This window comes from Cheilinus undulatus, linkage group 1 (assembly GCF_018320785.1).
Source record: "Cheilinus undulatus linkage group 1, ASM1832078v1, whole genome shotgun sequence".
Classification (NCBI taxonomy): domain Eukaryota; kingdom Metazoa; phylum Chordata; class Actinopteri; order Labriformes; family Labridae; genus Cheilinus; species Cheilinus undulatus.
Window position 1 is genome coordinate 41,233,429 of NC_054865.1, and position 22,967 is coordinate 41,256,395.

Consider the following 22,967-nt stretch of genomic DNA (forward strand, 5'->3'; position numbering starts at 1 on the left):
AATAGGTCAATTCCTAACAGTAATCACGCAGTCCCTGTGGGTGTGAGTGTGGGTGCTTTGCTTTTACATCATGCATGTACGGGGGCTCCAAGAAAAAGGTTGGGAACCACTGTGTAATTTGGCATACTCACAGCATCAACATAGGGAAAGAACATACTTGCAAGATAAAAATAGTATAAAGCTGCTTTGCTACATAAAAGAGGATCACATAGTTGCATAATGTGAAGTTCATCATCCTGCTCAGTCCTGGTAGATTTTCCTGAAAATTTCCTGCAACACTCTCACACTTCACCGCTCACTTTGACTTGTGTGAAAACACTGCATGCCTGTCTGTCACTATGTCTATTTGTGTGTAAGAATATTTGGGTGTTTTAACTATATTAAATATTGTACAGAAACCTATTGAACTGCATGAGAACCCTTGAGCCCCATGTGCATGGTCGGCCTAATCTGAGTCCAGCCTGTGGCTCCATTCCTATCAATCCCAACTTTCTCATCCCTTTTGACAACTCTAACTCTCAAATGTCCTGCTCTATAAATAAAGACATGAAAAAAATACACTTTAAAACATATATCCTCTTATCTAGTATTCTGTAGAGCATTAATTTCTTATAATAATGCAAAACTTTTTGGGGAAAATGGCCATTTTATGTAAGAATCAAACATGTACAATGTCCCTTAATGACAGCTGGCAGTGGTACTGTACCAACACATAAAACAATGTGGTGGAATAAAGCAAAGAACTAGATTTTAGCAAACATACTTGGACATTGAAAGGGATTTAAATTTGTTGAAAAAATGTTTAGTAGAGGCTCTTGTTTTTAGAGCAATACAGCCAGCAGGGTCACTGAAGAAAGATTTTAAGGAAGGTTTACAGGAGGGAAAAGAAAGAATGTGACATTTTCTCAAATAATGTATGGAAGAGATGAACCTACTTGGATACACACAAGAGGTTATGGCGAGAATCTTCGCTCCTCTACAAATCCCTATGGGGTGCATCTAATTGATGATTTAATTTTCATAACGTCAAAAGCAACAGTTTATCCGTTCTAAAAATAAACCGCATGTATGCTATTCAGGACTTGTTCTAGTTTCTCCAAAGTGAGTCTTTGCTGTTTTTGTCGGGGGATTGGTGAACTGTTTCTGGACTAAACAAGCAATCTGAATATGTCATCCTGAGCTTTGGGAAACGGTGAGGCACAACACAGTCATTCAATAATTCATCCTCAAATGATTTAATAATGCAATAATACTGAGCTTCAGCTTTAGTTTGCACAGCAAAAACATGGATCAGGAAAACACCTTGAAAGCACGACATAATGGCCTAATAAATGTAATATTCAGGGCAGTTATACGGCTGCTGTGACTCCAATATGAGCCGTAAATTGCTGAGCGTCTGTTGCCACTTGAGTTACGCGACCTGGAAGCTGGGAGCAGCCGCCAGTGTTTGTTGACTGATGTGAGCCCATGTTGACAGGGAACTCTGTTTGGTTTGGAGCGCACACAGGCTGCCATTCCTGAGATGAAACCATGTGAGCGCTGTTCATTTTCTGCAGCCTGTTTAAAACAGGCCCTGTGTGAACCAACCTGCCAATTCAGAGGGAACTTTGAAAGATAAATACACCTTCAGAAATCTAAGGAGGATAAATAAATATCAACTAGACATGGCCTGTGATTTACTTTTCTACTGTCAGAAAATTATTATAATTTTTGGCCAAAATCAACAATTCATGGCTGCCTCTGTGTAGCTGACTCCTTATTTAGCTCATTCTTCTGCGTCATAGACATTAACTGTCATCATCAAACTGCCGAAAACACACCAGTTATATGTTTCTGATATGTTTTTAAATCAATCTCATATAGACCTTCAAACTGTTGTGAACGCTCTCAATATGCATTTAAACTATAAGCATATTAATCTGCCATTAAAGCTAGTCCCAAACAAATATCACAACTTATTCATTCCTTCAATTTGCTTCAACAAGTCTTTGCTTGTGCTTTTGAGATGACATTTTTAGTTTTTTGAGACCCTAAAAAGATCCACTGCTCCACTGTAGGGCTATACAATTTAAACCTAGCACAAAAAGTGAGGCAACTTGTGTTTGGTAGATGCTGATCCAAAAAGTGTTCAATGGGGTTGAGGTCAGGACTGCTGGCAGGCCTTTCCATCCTCTCCACTCCCAAATTCTGGAGGTATTTTCTCGTAAACCCCGCTCTGTGGGGCAAGCATTGACATCTTGGAGGATAGTTTGGTCCCAGACTGTGGAGACGTAGGATTGCCACTGGTTGCAGAATCTCATCTCGATATCTCTCTCTGCATTGAGATTGCCTCCAATGATGACAAGCCTCGTTTTTCCAGTGAGGGAGATGCCGCCCCACACCATCACACTGCCTCCACCAAAAGATGTTACTCTATCAGTGCAGCAATCAGCGCAGCCTTCTCCACTCTTCGACTCTATGAACCAACTACCATAGGCAGAATCTGGACTCATCACTGAAATCAATGTTCCTCCACATTTTCAGATTCCAGTGCACATGTTGTCAACACCAGCCCAAAGAACGGTGAAGGGCAGTCATGGCAGGCCTCCTGGCAGCCTTATGAGACCCGCGACTGGCTACATGCAGTCTGTTCCAGATCCAGCAAACTGTCACTACAAATCTGTAGAGGACAGGCTACGGTTCCTAAGTGCTGACAGAGTGAGGAATTGGTTCTCTTTGGTCAGGTGTCGTCTTCTTGGGACACCTGTCTCTGACATCCCCTTTATATGGGGACCTATCAAGATCAGTCAAATGTCGCATGCTAATTCTGGGAGCAGACACCACTACTGTAGCAGAGCCCATGCTGACTGCTGACAGTCAGGTGCCAATCAGGCACCTGACAGCAGAGAAGATTTGGGAAATTTTTCATAGACACGACCCACATACTCAGGTCTGCTGTGCATTGTTACCATAAAGAAATAATCTACCAAACACAAATTTCCTTACTTTTGTAGGCACAAAGTATTGAAAAATATTTAAACCAAATGTAGGTCAACCTTCAAGAGAAACCCTGGTAACAAGTTTCATAAAGCTGTTTACATCTTTCTTTTCAGTAAACAATACTTAAGCTTGGACACAAACATCATGAATGCTAGAAATGCTACGTATTTTAGTTCACCTTCAGACACGTCACATCTGATGACTCAAACAGGGCAATGCCCCCACAAACCTCCACCAAATCACTGTGATCATACCAGCTTCTCCCTATAAATCATCCGAGTGCAGGAGGAGGTAAACAGCACGTCTTAAAACTGAGAGACATCATTAAAGTGAATTAGCGTAATGACACGTCTGCACACTAGAGTCATAAGCTTCTGTATTTGTTGCCCACCCATTTCAGCCGTCATATGACAGCTATCAGCTAGAGTGGGGGAAACGTCCCACACCAGGCAGGGAGAGAGACCGCAGACGGAGACAAGTTGTTACCTGTAAGTCGACTGTCAGTCATTGCTAGGTGAGAGGATGGAGAGGAATGAAAAACAATAACAGAAAGATGTTGAAAACAAGCGTAAGGAATGGAGGCTGTCAGTTTGTCATGAGTCAGAGATGGGATAAATGCTATCCAGTGATCTAAAAGTGAGGATTTGATTTTCTTATCTGGGTACACAGAGTAGTGGGACACCCAGCATGGCAAGAGAGTGATTAGTAAAAGCCACAGTTAGTATTTCTGACAGATATTCACCTGTAGAGACAACCTAAAGCAAATCTATCTAATCTCATGATCAATGTGTAGCTGTAGATCTGGAGGGAGAACAGACCCACTCTGTTTGCTCTGAAGTAGAGCCACGCTAAGCACACAAACTGGCTCATCCACTGTTTTTACAACAACCACACAAACCCTCACTCCTAAATGCTTACCCTGACTCAAATACACACGTACATCTACGCACTCATAAGCATCTGCGGTCTCATCTCAGCACACGTTTATGAGGTTCAACCTTTACAACAGTAGAGATTAAACAAACAAAGCAGTAAAAACTCTTACCTTGAAAAGCAGCTACGTTACGTGAAATGAGAAACTTGAGGCTGGAGCTTGACGTCTGCAGGACGTTCTGGATGTCTCTCCGGGCCGCCACCTGGTATTTTTCCTCCATCTTCTTGGTGCAGCAGCTCAAGTTCTTGGATATGCACACCTGAAGGTCTGAACCTAAGAGTCATTGAGATTACACGGTGTGAAATTCAAACATTGTGGGCAGGGGCTAGGATGGAAAAACAGGATGGAGGCCTTAAATCAAACATACATATTACATAATACCATTACATAAAATAAAGAGATAAGCATGTTTTACTGGAGTAAATAGAAATTGTTACTTTCTACCCCTGAGTGCTTTAGAAACTCCCATTTAGATACACTTTTGACAATTGATGCCAAATACAAGTGCAGTTGAGTTCAGCATGAACGTGAATATAAGGGTGCAACAAAGCTTTGGGTTACAAAGGAGGAGGTTGAAGTGAGCCAGCAGCAGTGTGGTGTTACCAGCATTGAGGAAGCAGGAAGCAGCCCTGACACCATCCCAATCAGATTATACAGGGAAAAAGACAATTACATTAACTATTGGACAAGCACAACAAAGACTCAAAGTAAACTCCAGTGTTATTTGGCTCTAAACAGACAGTACACTGTAGCAGATTATTTAAGCACAGTTACTGATGAGAAACTGAGAAAGACATTGACCATGTACAGACTCAGTGATCACTGTCTGAACATAGAGACAGGTAGACTCACACACACACCTGGCTACCTAGAGAGGACAGACTGTGTTAGTTCTGTACACAGAACCAGGTAGAAACAGAAACACACTTCCTGCTGCACTGCAATTAATATGAACACATCAGAAGAGAATTCATTAATCAAATCAAACAAAGGGTTCCTCACTTTGATTTACTACAGGATGAACATAAAATGACAACATATTAGGAGAACACAGAATCATCTGTATAGATGCTGCTAAATTCATTCGATCCTGCCACAGCCTGAGGGACAACCAATCAGTATCTCCCCAACAAACACACTGATTTTATTTATTTATTCTTTTTCTTTTCTTTTGTCTTTTTTCTTTATTTTTATTTCTATTTTTTTTCTTATTGCTTTATCTAATTAATCAGACTTATTTCATTATACATTGATTATTTGTGGAATTATTTAGTACACAAATTTATATTATGTGTAAATATTTAATGCATTTTTTATTTTTTTACACTGCTTTGGCAGTAACTGATCTGTTCATGCCAATAAAGCAAATTGAAATTGAAATTGAAATTGAAAATTGAATCAGTGAGAAGGATGTCATCTTGTTTTTCTTGTACCCTGACCAGCTTGGGCAAGACTCTGATTTACCAACTGGCTTCACTGATAATGAAGAATCATACTCTTACAACACAGTTGCCTGTTGAGCTCACATTATGTAGTTTACTCCCAGGCAGTGGCACTCGCCTGCTACGCCATATGTTTTGATGCTCTGATTTACTCCTTATTATTGTGATGGACAGAATGTATGTCCACTCTCCCTTTGCCCGTGCTAAATACCGTCTTTGAAGTGAAACGTCTATCTGGCATGTCAAATTAAGTAAGAAAGTTCCTAGTTCAAAAACCCAGTCGGACAGAAGTCTGAGTTTTCTTGTTGTGTGTGTGGGTTCTCTCCAGGTATTCCACTTTCTCCCACACTCCAAAAACATGCTCAATAGGTCAGCTAGACAACTCTAAATTGCCCTTAGGTGTGGATGTAAGTGTGTCTGGTTCTTTGTCTCTGTTTGTCAGTGCTGTGACTGACTGGCAGTCAGTACCCTGACTCTCACCCAACAACAGTTGCAATCAGCTTCAGGCCCTCTGTGACCCTAAATAAGACAAGCATAAAGATAATGGATGGAAGTTTTGTGATTTTTGCAGACAAGATGAAAGACACTCCCACCGCTGCCACTATCTAACTTGAAAAATGTATCTGTATTTAGTGGTAGCCCTTGCTACTTTTTACTTTTTGAGGGACTCATTCCCCTACGCTCTGTGAAATATGTTGACTTTTGGTCTCTTTCCAACACAAGATATTAATGATGTTTTTAACAACACAAAATAATATTAATCAACATCATTATAGTCAAATAAACACATTTTCAGTTCACCTTGCAAATCATCAAGCAGAAAGTTAAAAGTTTTCATCTGGTAAACTGAGATGAATCCATCCTTCATTCAGAACTTTAAATATGATTTAAAGTCTTTTGGGTTTCGGTAAAACCTCCAGAACAGATGCGTGTCTCTAAACTGGGTTTTTCCAACATCACTAAATGTTTATTTTTCTGAGACAGGAGTGCTTACCCCTGTGACTGCAGAGAAATGCTAATACATGACAGGCATAAACTGGGGCAGAGGATTTGCTTGCTCTCTTCAGGCTGCTCCACTTTTCTTTACACATTCCAAAGATATCCAAGTCAGGTGGATCTGACACCCAAAACTCCCCCAAGGTATGAATAAGTGAGCATGTCTAACTACCCACTGTATCATCTGTATGATAAACTGGGTTCTGTCCAAACTGACAAGCACCCTTTCCTTCCTGTAGCAGCATTTATCAAAATAAGAACGAGAAAACTCTTCAGCCCTGATAGCTCTGCATGACTGTGGAGAGGTAGGGCAATATGTGCTAAAGGCTCCAAACAGCATGCTAGCACACTCCCAATCATACTGCTACCAGCTAAATATAAGAGGATATAATCTTTAACTTCATAAATTACAATATTATTGATTAGTAAAGACATAAATATTATTATTATATTTAGACTAATGTCAATCACAATATCTGTCTTAAAGTTTCTATCAAGCTGTGGCGCTACACTGCATAATCTAGAGTGTTGTTATTTGAGTGTTAACATTTCAGAGTTGATTTTACCTCCCAAAGTGTAATTTCAACTCTATACTGAGATAAACAGCCTTCAGTGGTCGAGTCCTTTGACAGAGTTGATCCTTTCAGTGTTAGTCCAGATCTAAACTCTGCCTGCATTTCACATCTGGGGTCAGAGTTTTACGCTCATGTCCTTGGGTTGAATGTTCAAATGTGTTTTAGAATTTTTTTTTATGTGTTTAGGTGTGTGTAGTTGAGTTAAGATGTTGAATGTTTGATCACTGCTGGGTTCCTTTGCTCATGTTTCTGATGGATTATTGTTGCTTTTTATGCTCAACACTTCTGCACCATGAGTGAATGCATCCACTGAGTAAGTTAAGGATGGGTTTCAGCAAAGGATAGAGTGCTGAATTAAATCAAACGGTATTTCCTAGCTCTGCATTTGTTTCTTAGCACCGTCCCTGCCAGGAGACGCTTGACTTTTCCAGTGTCTCCAGTGTTTAATACAAGGCGGCAAAAGTATGAAAGTACAAAAGAATGTGCCAATAATTAACAACTGTAAATACTTGTGATTTACACCTGGACTGAAAGTAGATAACACAATGTGGTGTTAAAAGTACACTTTAATGTGTAAAAAACAACACTGTGAGTGTTAACAATTAACTCTAAAAGGGGAGTCAAAATATTTGAGCTTTCAACATGTTTATGCAACTCAAAAACAGTGAGAATTACATAAGTTTGGGAAAAGTGTTAAATTTAATACTATAGTAGTTGAATTAAATCTGGTGATTTTGCTGAATAGAGAAAGTGGACAGCAAACTAACATACTTGTTAAGACACTGCAGAAAGTCCCTGAATAACTGTTAAAAATACACTGCTGATTTACAAACATTAGCATGAATAATGGTAAGCTTACCCTCTTATTTTATCTTGTTAAACTAAGTATTATTTCAGCGTATATTACTCAGTATTTGTAATTCATCCTTTGTACCAAGCAGTGGCACTTGATAAAAGTATTTTAGCGCAATGCTAACAACACATTATTAAAATATAGTGCTAGACGATTCATTAAGTTTCATTTCAGTTATGATTTTGGCTCATGCTGTTCTCAAAATCATGAAAACAACATAATAGTACTTAATTACTCCATCACATGTCCTGTTGTTCTTGTTATCCCCACAGGTTTTGTCATGTGTGGTAAAGGAAGCACACTTTCTTTTACTGCACAGCATGTGCTCTGCCCTTCCCACTAAAACAGCTCTCACTATCATTTAAGTGAGGAGCAGGAGGATCTACTGCACATATGCCAGTTAGTTTGAAAAGCAAGAGAGCCAAAGAAGGTGGCAGACAGACAGCCACTGGTTCAGGATAAAGGTAAAAAGACAGTCACAAGGAAAATCTAAAATCAGTTTCATTGTTGTGGCTGTCCCTCAAGGCAGCAAACTCAAGCACAAAGCGGTATAAATAAAAATTGCAATATCAAAATGGACAAAGATAAACTTCCTGCGTCACCTTGTGTTCACTCATGCGTCCAGCTGTGTCATTGCCTTTCTTGTAAATATGCTTGCCTCTATGCAACGCGTGTCGGACGACTTCAGGACACACAAGAGAGCACAGGCTTTACCTGGCCTGCCAGATAGACTGTTTCATATATCCATTGCATATCTCACATCCAACGTTTTCTTCATAATGCTCCTGGTGTACCGGTTCAATTAGCGACCCTGTAATCTGGATGTCATTGTCCCAGAAACAGAAGAAAACAAGCGGTCGTCTCAAAAGTCACACTGTTTACTTTTTAATATCATATCAAAATGTCCTAATCAGATAGGAATTTAATGAAAAACTAAACTAATACAAACAGCCTGCATAGCCATGATTTGGCTTACTGTATTTGCTGCCAATCAAACAACCAAGAAACCTGCAGATATACGTTCTGAGGAATTACACCAAGAGCAAGGGGCTAAAAAAGGGCATGAAGGCAGGGTTAAGATTACTAAGCCTAATTTTAAATGTTTATTTTGATTAAGGAATCATCTAGTCTTTATTGCTCATTGGCTGTTAATTCTGGTCATATAAATTATTTTGAAACCAAAGTGACATATGTCAAACATGGAGTACAGAGACATCAAATGGGAAAGTGCTCAAGTTCAAGAATGTTTTAGCTGAATAAGAAAGCCAAAACATCTTGGACCTGATAGAGGATCTGCGTCAAAGTGTTATCACATCATCGAGCCATGTCTCAGGTTTTCCACTAGGAACAAAAGTAAGCAATTTGCACGCATACGGGACAATCAAACCATCTTAAAAGCGACCCAAAACCAAGCAGAAGCCTCTGGGACAAGCCTAGGCACAGCTCACAGAGATGCTGCCAGAGACGCTATCAGCTCTCTGAGAGGTTTTAGAGCGAAGAGGGAGCAGAGCGGATGATGGCACACGTGGAGGAATTCAAACTCTCCAAGATAAGACAACTTGAAAGTGCCCCAGGTCCTGGTTCTTTTTATGTTTACCAGAACTGTTTCCACATCCACTACCACAGACAGCTGCTTTGTTTGGCTGAGGAGATGAACTTCGAAATGTTCCAAACCAAACTGAGGGCTGTTTGGTATTTTGTTTTTAAGAAAATCAGAAAGTTTACTTTTTGAAGAATTTCTGGGAATTATTTTCTCCCCAAAAACGCACTCAACTAAAGATAGTACTCAAATGATACACTCAGACAAGGATCAGACATCTTTAACTTATCTGATTAACCTGAATCTTTCAAATAAACATTGTTTCAATAACATGATCTTTTTTGGAGGACGTCTGAACTTATGAAGCTGTAAGACCTATCAGCTGGGGAACGTTTTAAGCAGTCTGAAGTGTTTTAACAAAGGATTTTTGAAAGTTGATAAATAAAAAGCAAAAAAGGGTAACTAGAATTTCTAATACTTTTTCAATACCTTTAAAGAACAAAACAATACTCACCAAAATGACTGATAGTATCAAAAAGTAGTGGGACTGAAGTAATCAGGTGCAAAGGGGAGGAGGGAATTTGTGATATGAATTTGCCACTACTGGATGTCTTGTATTTTTGTTGCAGAGGTACAAAAACAGGTCTTAAGTAGTTTGACTATAGTATCATACTGAGGTAGAAAATTCTTTATCATGACAGGCAAACTGAGGAGGAAAAGGGAATTTTAATGTTACAATAAAGCTGCAATCATTACTAGACTGTTTATTTCCCATCAATTGCCAGAAAATGCCCTCATAAGTTAACCATTCTTGCTCATTTTTTCAAGATTAAAAAAAAATCAAAATTCCCCAGTTTCAGCTTGATAATCATGACAACTTTCCTGATCTCTAGTCATGATAAAGTGAACACAATGTGGTTTTGGATATGGACGAATCAGGACATTTAAATGTATCTTTTTAAAGCTCCTCTGAGGAGACTGCAGGCTGTGTTGATCTAGAGCCCCCTGTAGACAAAGTGGTACTTACATGTGTAAGTAGCATTTAACCAGCAAACATATCACTCCTCAGGAATCTCTGATGTGAAAAATGTCAAATAAAGGTAGTTTAAGCAGCATGCTGGACTGGCTCAATTCCAATACATCCCCTTCTATTTAGCACTATCCCTACATTTTGCCCGTTCATGTCTGCAGGGTAGGGTGTCCAGGCTTTTTTTGGACTTAGAGGGTAGGATGAAGTGTGTGGGCAAGCGGCCCCATTAAACCAAGAGAGCCTGGCTGCAGAACCAGTAACCAACCTGTATCTTAACCATTACTAATCATCTTATAAAGGCAATAATTGAAATACCCAACAGATTTATCAGAAATGAAGCACCTTTACTTGCAGATCAAACTGCAGCTTAGAAACAGCGCAGAGTCGTGGGTCCACACAGCCACATGGGTGCAATTATGGGCCAGGAGTGTTGATGGCATTATGCAGGTTATTTAGAGGTTTAGGGGGCGTCTGAGGGTTTTCTGTCAATTGAGTGGGTTTCCACACAGCAGCAGAGGAAAGGCCTAGGGAAGTTTATAGAGAGCAGTTTGTGGCAGGATGGCAGTCAGCACCATTAAGATTTACTTTTCTAGGAGAAGCAGAGAGAGCAGCAGCAAGAAGTCACAGCCAGCATGAAATATCGACACTCATAATCCCCCAACAGAGAAGTTTCATGTGGAGTGACTTTGTGTGTGGTGTTCAGAAAGTTAAGTCAACCCTAGTTTTCCTAACTTTACTTAGACTAATTCTTGTTTATCCCTCAAAAGCCACTTATCTGCTTTACACAGCCCAAATCAGCAGAGTGTGGTTTATTGTTTTGTGACATGACCACAAATAATCTCAGCATCTTTAGTTGCCTTGTTTCGTGAGATTATCACAGCACATGTTACATTAGCTCACTCACTGCTAATCGTGCTGAGAGGTAAACAGTGAGTGACAGCTTTGATTGGTTGGTTATACAAACACTGGAGAAATGTGACTCTAAATTACCCCTGAAAAGACTGGAATAAACACTGGTTTTTTACTTATTTCAACAATAAATGTGAGCCTGAAACACTGGTGGAAAAACATAGTAGGTATTTAAGCAAAGAAAGACTGACTTCAGTAAAGGCAACTCTTGCAGTCAGCCCTGCCCGCAGAATTGTCTGGGCCCCTGAAACCCCAGAGACGGGCCCTCTCCAGCTATGATTTATTGATGATATCAATGTATGAGTGTTGGATCAGTGGCATTGGTGCTAACGTCCTGGCTAACAGTTTCCTCATTCTGGAGCTGTAGTGTGTCAAACTATTATTGGGCTCTGATAAAATCAGAAATTAATGCTCATTTTTCACCTGTTTTACCACTTTCCAGCCATTTTTACCACTTCTTGTTGCTACTTTTTTACCCATTTGTGCTGATTTCTTGCCCATTCTTGTGGCTTTTGGCCCATTTTTTGACACGTTGTCATTTTTGAAACTTCTTAGCTATTTTTGCTACTGTTTTGCCATTTTAACCCATTTTTCTGCTTTTTGCCCATTTTTGCTTTTTCTTGTTCAGTCTTTCCATCATTCTTTGTGAGTTTTTATCGATTTTTGCCACTTTTCGCTGATTTTTGCCACTTTTTTGCCACCTTTATCCCATTTGTGCTAATTTCTTAGCCATTTCTATTCTATTTCTTTCTCTGCCACTTTTAACCCATTTTGCAGCTTTGCCCATTTTGCCATTTTTTGCCCCTTTTGTTTTTTAGCTTTTTGCCAGATTTCTTTTTTACCCATTTCTAGCAACTTTTTTCCTCCTTTTAACAAATTGTTCCACCTTTCCACATTTTTTTCCTCTTTTCTTATTCTTTATTTTCTGGTATCCTGATGTTGGTGTACATCATGGCTTAGCCCACAAGTCTGACAATACTTTACTAATCATTTCGTTCAGTGTGCCCATCCACATTGTTAACATTACCATATGAGAAAAAAGCCTATATTGTACCAGGGAATAAATTAATTAATAAAATATTTTTTGTTGCTTTGATAAGAATGGTTATTATTTAGGTTAAAATATGATTATTGCAGCTTAACTCTACCATGGACTGTGATTTGCTGCCCCCAATTTGGCTGGGCCCCAGAGAGCTTTCCCCTTTCTCCCCCTTTATTGACAGCCTTGGCCGCAGTAATATGAGACTCTTAAAAACTTCATTTGAACGTCACACCAAAAAAGATGCCATTTAGCTCAAAGCTCCCCTGTGTTTGTGTCTATATCATTATCATAACTGCACACACGCCTCTAAAATGGCTTTAAAAGGTGTGTGTAACTCCAGACTTCAAGAAAAAAAGAAAATGAGAGGTTAAAAGCTAAGTTTATGGGCTCTACAGGGAGGTAATGTGCAGAATCATTGCTGGAGAGCTTTTCTTTCATTCAGAGGCTTTTTTATGCTTTGGTTGCTATGCTGGAATAATAATAATAATATGTAAACTGTAGATGAAGAAATATTTTGATGATTGAGAAAATTCCCTCATAATATCATACACTAAAGTGGTACATATATAATACGGCTCATACATACCTGGTCTGGGACTTGTAGGCAATAACTGACTCGGTCCAATTTGCCTGAGTTGGAAAACTTTCCGCACTTCGTCGCATTTGTTTGGACTTCCAGACCCTAATCCAAAGCAACACGCCAGGAGGATGAGGTTTGCCAACGGGACGCTCATTTTGATAAAATCCCGAGTTAATAATCCACAAAAGAGAAAAAAGAAGCCTGTCTGAAAGTTGTGATCTCCTCTGAACCTGTAGTCCGCTCAGGTGTGTCCCGTCCACATTTCAGGTTTCAGGGTTCAGCTTAAACATGTGGCGTCCGTGTTCGTGTCGATACGACGCTCCGGGAAATCTTTAAAATCCACACACACTCAGAAAGTTAGAGCAGGGAGACTCCTCGGTGTGACGGCGGCATGTTGGCCAAGTTGGTTGGACCGACAGCAGAGGCGGAACCGAAACGTTACCTGAAGTCAGCGGCTGGATGTGTGGCTGACCTGCGGGCTGACAGTGACACCTGGTGGGCAGGCTCCGAACTGCAAAAGACTTTATGGGCGAATTCAGCTTAAATGGGCCAAATAAGGTTGGAACATCATAGTCCCTCAAAATTCAACTGCTAATCACAATAACTGATTGGGTTTTTTTTTAACCTATGTTGTAAATTTACAACTATTAAATAAAGAAGTTTAAATGTGAATATAAACTTGCATTTTGGGGGTAAACAAGTCATTTTAGTTAATGGCCTGTTTTAGCTCGACTAGTAAGGTTCTCTCTGAGGTTAGCTATAAGACGGGTGAGGAGCTTGGACACTGGAGGGATCTCAAAGTAAAGACGCTGCTCCTTCACATTGAAAAGAGACAGTTCTGGTGGTTTAGGCATCTTATCAGGATACCTCATGCATGCCTCCCTGTGGGGGTCTTCCAGGCCTGTTCAACTGTAGGGTAAGTAGGGAGTAGGGAGGGGCCCTTGAGAGCCTGCAATGAAAAGTGTGTTTTATCTTTTTTTCAAAGTAATTAGTGTCATTATTGAATCAAAAGCAACAAAATGAATCAGTCAACAGGCTGAAATTTGTATCAAATAGAGTAAAATAAATAAATAAAAAATTCCAAATGGTAAAGTCCAGCGCTATGAAATAATGCAAGTAAATTCAGTTTAACCATAATAAAAATATTGCTTATAAATGGGGGAATTATGCTTCAAAAAGACATTTAAATGCATATATATTTGTAAAAAATGATGCAACATTTGTTGCTTGGCTAGCCGGTTAAGGGGGGGCCTGTGTATTATTTTTTCTGGGGGCCCAAAATCCCTAGCTACGCCCCTGCCAGGACAGACCCGGAACTCGCTGGGGGGGATGGTATATTCAACCTGGCCTGGGAGCACCTCAGAATCCCTCAGGAGATACTGGGAAAATTTGCTGGGAAGGGGGATGTCTGGGTTGACTTATTCACTCTGCTGCCACTGCAACCTGACCTTGAATAAGTGGAAGAAGATGGGTATCGGATGGAATAGAGTTATGGGCCACAGTTTTAAACAACAATAGGCTACAGAGCCTAGTGGTAGCCTAGAGCAGCCTTTCCCAAACATCAGTATGCTACGGACAATTTGAGACCTAAAAATCTTTTGGGGCCTACCAAACACATTGTACAATCATAACATGAGGCTCAAACAATTACCTTTTATTTAATATATTTTTTTTTCATAAACAGGACATTTTAATTGAGGTGATTTGCTTTCAGATACATTAACATTACTAGGAAAGTTGTTATGGGGTCAAATATTACAATTTATGAGCCACTGCCATTTATTTTGTTTTGATCAGGCATCTGCAAATCACTTACATGATTTTTCCTTTACTATCTCTGTAAAAATATTTCATGAACTGGCAAACTCTTTCAAAGTAGCATTATTTCTCTGAAGATAAATTTGTAAAATCAGGATTTGAGCATAACAGTTGAATGGTTCACCAGTTAATCTAACACCAGTCAAACCATGACACTGATAGTATTCATTAGATGAATGAAAAAAGACTACATGAGATAAAATTTCTGTGTTTTGTAACTTCTGAGTCTGAAAGTCACATAACGTGTTTTATGATGATTTAAGATGTGACCTATTTTTTTTCTCTCTGATTTTTAGTTACTGTAAATGACCTCGTTGGGACCACCTTCAGTACCTCATGGGCCCACCAGTCGGCCCAGGCACACTGTTTGGGAAGCACTGGTTGACAACACAAGGGCAGACAATCATGGGAACAAAGGAGTAAAAAGAGACAACATGAAGACAGGAAAAGGAAGTAAGGCTACAATACAACCACAACAGATGTGACGGAGTAAAGGGGGATATCACTGAGTACCATGAACTAATACATTTTTAACCATTAATGTAAGCATTTCAAACATCACTTTGCAAAGATGCATCACTGACAAAGCTCTTGTCTCTGGTTTTACCCTTCTGGCATGCACACACAACCAGCACGTACAACTGACGCAAAGACACAAACACACAGACACATGTTCAACATGTTCAATTTAAAATATATTTTTCAATGAATTTCTTCATACATGAAATGCTTCAGCGCTGTTAATGTGACACATCAGATATAGCTGGTTTAAATTTTTTTGTTAAAAACTAACAAAATTTCATAACAAATCACTGCTTGTCGATGTATACCTGGAATCTGAGGTTTCTCTCAAAAGTGGGCATTCAAAAATAAATTTATTTTCCCCACATTTTTAACATATTATTAATCAAGAGGCCTGTGACGATTAGTAAAATTATCAATAGATCTAGTGCTCAACATATTTAAAGGCCATACAGTTTACTAAAGCAGGACCATCTAGCTGAATTCACCTTTCTACAATTTATTGACTATGAAATACCCCACAGGCCTCCTAATGAGTCCAGGTAAACCTTTGAAAACACAGGTATAAGCAACCATATGATTAATCTGATCATTCTCATCAGAATTAAACTGTCTTTAGGAGAGTGAATTACGCAAAATGGTTTAGATGATTGATTTGTAACCCACCTGGAATGATTTATAAGTTGGAATAGTCTGTCTCCCATCCTTTTTTAGATACTCCAGTTCAAATTAAATGTAGCTTAAAGGTCAGTAAATTCTGATACGACTGCCAGAAAGAATCAATTTTTCAATGAACTTGTCTGAATAGACTCCATCTTTTGTTTCATTCAAAAGCAATTTTTTTCCTCTGGGAGTAGCCTGTTTGCTAAGAATTATCTAGATTTTGTGTATCTGGTGATAACATTAATTTCTTGAGGGCCAACAAGCTGCATCAAGCCCAAGTATAGGAGCTACAGATAGGGCTTTGTTTTAATTATTGGGGTAAAATTAACCCTTTCCTCCCCGGGACAAGAAAACATTAAAATAGCTGTACTGTTGTTCTATCCCGGAGTACAAGTGTCTTGCATGAGCCTCTTCTAAGAGTCGCCATCATGTGAAATCTCTCAAATTCCTTGTTTTTTATTTCAAACGTTACTCTTAAAACTCCTTTAAATGTTCCTTAAATATATCTGATTTCATTGTCTTTGAAAACACTTTTTAATAATCACCAGCAAAATTTAAGGATCTAACTCTCAATGGTTATTTTCAAAAATGCAACATTGTCAGAGCTTTTATTTTAATGGTTGTCATTATTTCGCTCTTTTCTTAGTGTTTACCTTCCTATTATACCCTTGTGGGGTCAGGACCCTACATAAGAATCAGTGTAGACGTGTTAATTTCATTGACTAAACTATGACTAAAAATGTTTCCCGCCAGTCTTTTTTTTTCCATGACAAAAACTAGACTAAGACCAACAAAAATAGATCTGTGATGACTAAAACTGACAAAAAGTTAGTTTTCATCATGATGACTAAAACTACACTAAAATGTAGTTTTTGTCAGACGTTCAAAGTCCATATTTCTCTCAAAGCAATACAGCTGTAGCTATTCTGCCTCTCAGCTCTAGAAAGCAGGGATCCCAGGTTTGGCAGAGTGCATGTAACACACCACCATAAAATGCTTGGACTAAAGATAAAGACTAAAATGTAAGGACTATTTATGGACCAAAACTAGACTAAAACTAAAAAGAGTATAACAACTAAAATATGACAAACTAAAAGACATTTCATCTGAAGACTAAGACCATTTAAATCAATTTAATTAAAAATAGCTGCTAAAATTAACACCGCTGTAGACCATACAAACTAATACACAGTGCATTGAGATCAATGTTGTGCTGAGGATTAGCTGTCAAGCAATGAAAACTGCATTTAAGCTGTTCACAGGGGCCTTTACTTGGAAGTCTCCCCAGAATCATCCAACTCATTTTTCAACCTGAAGGATGCAGGTAGTATTAAACAGGTAGGAGTTTTACTGCTTCACAATTTCCATGCTTAAAGCATCTTTTACTTAAAAAAAAGAAAAACCAACACTGAAAGTGAAGAAAACATCAAGCATGAAAAAGATTTATTAAAGTTTCCAAATTGCAAGTTACAAAACAAACACTCACAAAAATTCAAAAAATGATATATGTTGAATAGCATTACAATAAAGCAGTTTAAGCTTAATACCAGAAATCAAAAGCATCATAATATTTACAATCTGATCAAAGTATAGAAAATCACAGCTTTTTTCTTAGGTCAGTGCCATCTCCTTGGTCCCACACAGGCCGGGACAAGTGCAATACCTCTAGAAACACAGCATTGCTACTAATCCCCACCTGCACAGGACAGGACCTCCCCAGAGATCATGAGGTAAAAAAAAAATATCGGTGTCAAGGTATTCCACTTGTTGAAACACAGTTCATCAACCTAATCAGTTTTGCATGGATTTGCACAGCAAACATCAGTTAAAGCTGAATGCAAACCAGCAAAACTGACCAAGTGACAATGATAAATCGACGAGTCAGAATTTTTAAACTTGTGACCTTTAGCAGGAGGCAGTTAGAAGTACTTCAAGTGCTTATATTGCAGTAGATAGGAAAACACTACCTGCACTATAAGCACTTTAGTACTGCTGAAACTGTGTCGCTGGGCTTGACCTCAGAAATTATCCTGTTTTTTTTACAACAGTATTACAGGTGTGTAATTCAAGCAAATTGAGTTTGATGTGTCACCCCCAAAACCAAAAATCTGAACAAAACAGGAGGAGAGCAAGCAGGCCACCATCAGTTTTGCATAGATTTGCACAACTCATCTATTCTTGTAGTGCAACTATGCAAAACTAGCAGAGAACTGCGAGATATTTGAGCCCAATTAGAAATTAGAGAATGGTCTGGTGGCGCATATCACAGCCCCTTATGCCAGAAGGAGCACTTAGGGCAGTAGGTGCTAGTCTATTTCACTATCTGCACTAGATGCACCTTAGCACAAAGACAGTACTTCAATATGACATGTAAGAGTACAGAACCTGCACAACAGTGTCTGGATATTGCTGTAAGTGCCTCCACTGCAGTAGGAATTACATAGTACTACCTGCACTGTAAGCACTTTGACAATACACGGACTGTTTACAGCGTTGTTGCCGTCCAGCACCAATACAAAGATGGGTAACTGCTTTATGGTGCGTTGCTGTTTGGAGTCCTGCACTTCATAGTGGATCTGTAGACAGGAAAAAGAAACAGGATAATTTTAAATGATTTTGATTAGGATTTTCAGGGCTGCAACAAGTACGCATTTCCCTTGGCGCCAGAGTAACGCATTTCCACAAAAGTGCGTACTTGCGTCGTTTTTGATGCATGTGTATTATTCTCACTAATCAGCATATGATTACAGAGGTTAGTTGTTGTGACTCGTTATGTTATGATTTATTACAGCAGCACGAGGTCACTGAAAACATGAATGAGTAGTAGAGCCTGCGGCCCGCGTTCCCTGCGCCAGAGAGGCGCATGCGTGGAGAACGATGTTGATCACCCCTCCCCCACCGTCTTTAACATGGCGCCTCGAAGTGCGCCAACCTTAGCTTAAATGGCTTTTAAACCAAGCAAGTCAGACGCCAACAGAGTTTACAACACTAAAAACTGAAGTTGCGTGTTGTCATTTAACGGAGAATGATGTATCTTGCGATTTCAGGGCGCACAGAAATCAAGTTTGGGGTTCATGTAGGAACAGTAGCTAACGGCACACAGCAGCCGAGCGCTGGTTGAGATTAGCTTTAGCTGCTTTCAGCTGCTGTTAGCCGTATGAAAATATAGCAAAGCGTGTTAGCGATATTTCAGGTAGTTAAACAGCAACTTATGTTAGTATAGCTAGGGTGGATGTTTTAAAACGGGGCAGGTTGGCTTATTTTACATCCTGCTGGTAGACTATTAAAATTACAATCGAGTTTGACGACAGTGTGTAGCCGTTAGCCAACAACAACCGAGCAGTATTTGAAATAATTAACGGGACTGTGCTCACGCTGTGGATGCTGTATTAAACGAGCCAAATGTGGGTGTCTATGTGCTCAAGACATTAAAAATAAATGTAGATGTTAACCGTCAAAGCTGGTTCAAAGTTTATGTGGCTAGGCTAGGCTAGTTGAGCTAAAACGCGCGGCCTAAAACTGCCCCATGTGCTGCTGCTTTGTTCTGGGGGGCACTTTAACTCACACACCACTGCACTCAACACTGAACAACAAATTTACCACAATCACAAACTAACTTTACAAATATCCTATCCGTGTCTTTATAACCACTTAAGCTTTGACACGGGACCAGATTTTTCTCCAACTAGTTGGGAAAGCGCAGCGGAGAAAGCTCCGGACAGCTTTTCAAATCTCCCTCATTCCCTCAATGGTGGAGCAGAGGGGGCTGCCATGCGCCTCACGTTACACTGTTTTCATCGCCAGCATAGCATTTACGTGTTAATGTTTGGATATATCACGCAACACAATATTTATACAAATAAATCGGACATAAAACACCCCCTTAGACATTTTATTCCCCAAAACAAAGATTAAAATATAACCCAAAACCCGACTTCCTTGCCGATAAACATGCGCTCGGTAGACACTCACCAGCCGAAATCCACCATCTTCGCTCACTTGCTTGGGCTGCCGTGTAGTCTCCCACCGACAAAAGAGAGAAATAAATACGTAACTAATCCGAAAACTTTTCTACTGCTAAACAAGACCGAAGCATGAAGTGAAATCCGAGCGGATCGTGAGTCAATTTATAGCCCTGATATGCTGCTTTAAAATGATTGCGGGGTTAGGAAAGTGGCGCGAAGGCGACCAGTTGGTAACCATGTGGGTGAATGAAGGGCGGCTCCCACTGAACGTAAATATCTAGCTACAACCCCCAACTCTCCCTATTAGCATACATAAACTACGGTACTTCCGACCCACATATCCAACCAAACAGCCTCCACCTCTCCAGGGAAGGAGAGGGAAACAGACAGGGATCACTGCGGCTTTCGACAACCTTTAAAATAGAAACATTAAATGCATGCAGAGCGGGAAAAGGCATGCTTAGTCATGCAGTTTAATGCACATTAAAGTTTGCTTTAGAAAATAAAAATATATTATTCGAAAACTAGGATTTTTTTTTCGTTTCAGTCAAAATAATAGCGGTGATTTGTCAACTTGTTGAGGACAAATGTTAACCAAAGTTGTTATTTTTAAGTAGTATTATTTTGCCTAAAAATGTTTATATAATTAACCTGTTGCTGATCCTCGGGACATTAGTGTCGTTTATTTAGCATGTAATGCCACTTTGTTCTTCACTATAAATTTGATTGTTTTTATTGATTTCCGAGGAGGGAAAATAAAATCAAGCCTATTTAAAAAATGCAGTTTAAACTAAATAAATGCAATTTGTATTTTGAACTCAATGCAGAAAAGAATGATTAACTATATTATCTTATTATGAAGTTGCTTCGATCAAGCAGTCCACTTTTTCTACTGTAAAATAGTTTGGCATTTGACTTCTTAAAAATCAGTTTTCTCCAACATTATAATAAAGATTTACTTTTTTTAACCCCATGGGGAAATTTGTCCAAATGTTCAAACAAACTTAATGTTTAAAACAGGCTTACAGTGATGGATTATAAATAGTTATAGCATTTCAAAGTTACTCATTTAAATTTTAAAATGTATTTTTAGTAAAAAAAAAAAAAAAAAAAAACTTTTGTTTTCATCTTAATGAACATCTTAGTCAACAAATCTATCCGGGCAGTTTCTTTAATAAAACTTATCTTTTTGTGTCCTTACTCTGAAGATAAACTGAGATGCTTACGAATTAGCAGTTGAAAGTTACTGTTTTTTCTTTTATTGCTGTTCACTTGTGTTTGTTCTTTAAGTTGTCCCCTTCATGTTTGAAATAAAGGTATGAATCAATCAAAGTCCACAAAATGTAAAAACAAAATTATCAGATCTGATTTTAAATAACTTTTGTGGTCAGATAATAATGATCATTTTAGTACAACATCAGCTCAATAAAAAAAATAAACAATTCAAAAGTTTTAAAAACTTATTTCAACAGTTGTTTTAAAGATCTTTGAAGTGAGAAAAAAATAACCCTAATATGAGTCTTCTGTTGCACTTTTGCATTATGAAACATCATGTAATTCTAGGGCAGAGTTGTCCTAATATTTGCATTTAATTTTCAAGCTTTAACATTTAATGAGAGCTCACAGTTCAATCATGCTCTGGCGTCTCTTTTTGTTCTTTGATGTAAAAGAAAACGTCTGGATTTTGTGGAGACATTTCAACCAAAAATATTTACCATCAAACCACAACAGAAGAGTATTTGAGGTCTGCAGCAGAATTCAGGGGCCCCGGGCAGGAGGTAAGGCCTGCACTCAGACTCTGTCTGCATTAAGAATAAAAACCATCAAGACATATTTCATTGTAACATTTTAATTGTGTTAATATTTAATACATTGTTAAAAACACTCAATTATATGAGCAAAATGACCACGCTACCGGCCTTTCTGCCTTTAGAGAAACTGCATCGCTTGTGCAAGGTGACAACTTTGTGTATTAAACTGGAAATAAGCTCTCAAACCTGCTGTTTTTTTATGCTGTTGATAACTAAGATTTTTATTTAGCTCCATCAAAGAAAAAGAAAATCTTGAGAATTACTTTACAAACTGAAATGATGCATTTTGTTCAAAAATAAATCTGAAACTCTTTACTCCACCGAGGCTACACAGTTACCACAATTGTCCCAGCACAGCTTCTTGTTTTTGCTTTACAATTTATACTTTCTTTAAACTTATACAAGCCTCGATTTTACAGAAAAAAATGGACTTTTAATTTGACTTTCTGACATTTGTAATTAGATGAAGTTAGTTCTTAGACCACAAAAGTCATTACATAAGAATTAATTTAACCAACCGTGTAAATATCCAAATGTGAATGTGTTTATACTGTGTAATTGTTATAAAATGAGTGTAATATACTAAAGTACTACTTTTACAAATCAAAGCCTTTGGCTCTAGTTCCTTCTGTTGCTTTAGAATAACTATAAAAACATTTACAATAAGGGTTTTGTTCACATAACAAAGATTTAAAATGAATTAGGTATTCTTTTTTTTGTTAAAGAATTATAACAAAGAAAATCTGACCTCATATTTGTTTCCTCCTTTCTGCACATAACCTCAACTATTTACTATTTATGAGCACAAAGGAAGTTTGGGGGAAAAAAATCAAGAGCCTTTACTTTGCAAATAAAAACATGAACACAACAACAGAAATCTGAGAGTAATATATTTACAAGTGTGACAATTTTGGCTCATTTTAAGCCGGTGCCTTCCAGCATGTGGGCCGCGAGAGCTCATTTACAACACCTAAAAATCATAGTAATGAAAAATAAATTAGGACTGTCAAGATTTAACAAGTTAATCGCAATTAATCAAGGTCCACAATTAGAGCACTATGTTTATAATTGCGATTAATTGTATGCTTCTTTTGTCCCTTCATCACACTTTGGTTAATCCTTGTCAGAGCTTCCCTGCAGCCACACTGATGTAAAATAAGTCAACCACTGCTCCTTAATGTCTCATTTCCCTTTAAAAATCTCAGAGTGGACAAGTCAAAAGTCATCTGAACCTTTTAAGTGTTCTCTTATATCATTTTCAATCTATAAGTTCCTTTTACTGTGGTCACTCCATGTTATAGTCTTAGA

General features: G+C 38.5%; 1 protein-coding gene and 1 long non-coding RNA gene across 2 annotated transcripts in view; both read right to left on the bottom strand.

Moving 5' to 3' along the window:
- The window catches only part of gpc5a (glypican 5a), a 233,352-nt gene extending 220,036 nt beyond the window's left edge, over positions 1-13,316 (bottom strand). Inside the window, exons 1-2 of the mRNA XM_041796648.1 lie at positions 12,887-13,316; positions 4,025-4,186 (exon numbers count right to left, since the gene is read on the bottom strand). Of these exons, the coding sequence (XP_041652582.1) occupies positions 4,025-4,186; positions 12,887-13,034 (310 nt within the window). The 5' untranslated portion in view covers positions 13,035-13,316. The remainder of the gene's footprint in view (positions 1-4,024; positions 4,187-12,886) is intronic.
- Positions 13,317-17,298: 3,982 nt separating this feature from the next.
- On the bottom strand, positions 17,299-20,027 carry LOC121514057. The gene is made up of 2 exons (XR_005992258.1): positions 19,856-20,027; positions 17,299-18,459 (listed from the first exon to the last, which is right to left on the bottom strand). It is a non-coding gene; the product is annotated as an uncharacterized LOC121514057 (long non-coding RNA).
- Positions 20,028-22,967: the final 2,940 nt, after the last annotated feature.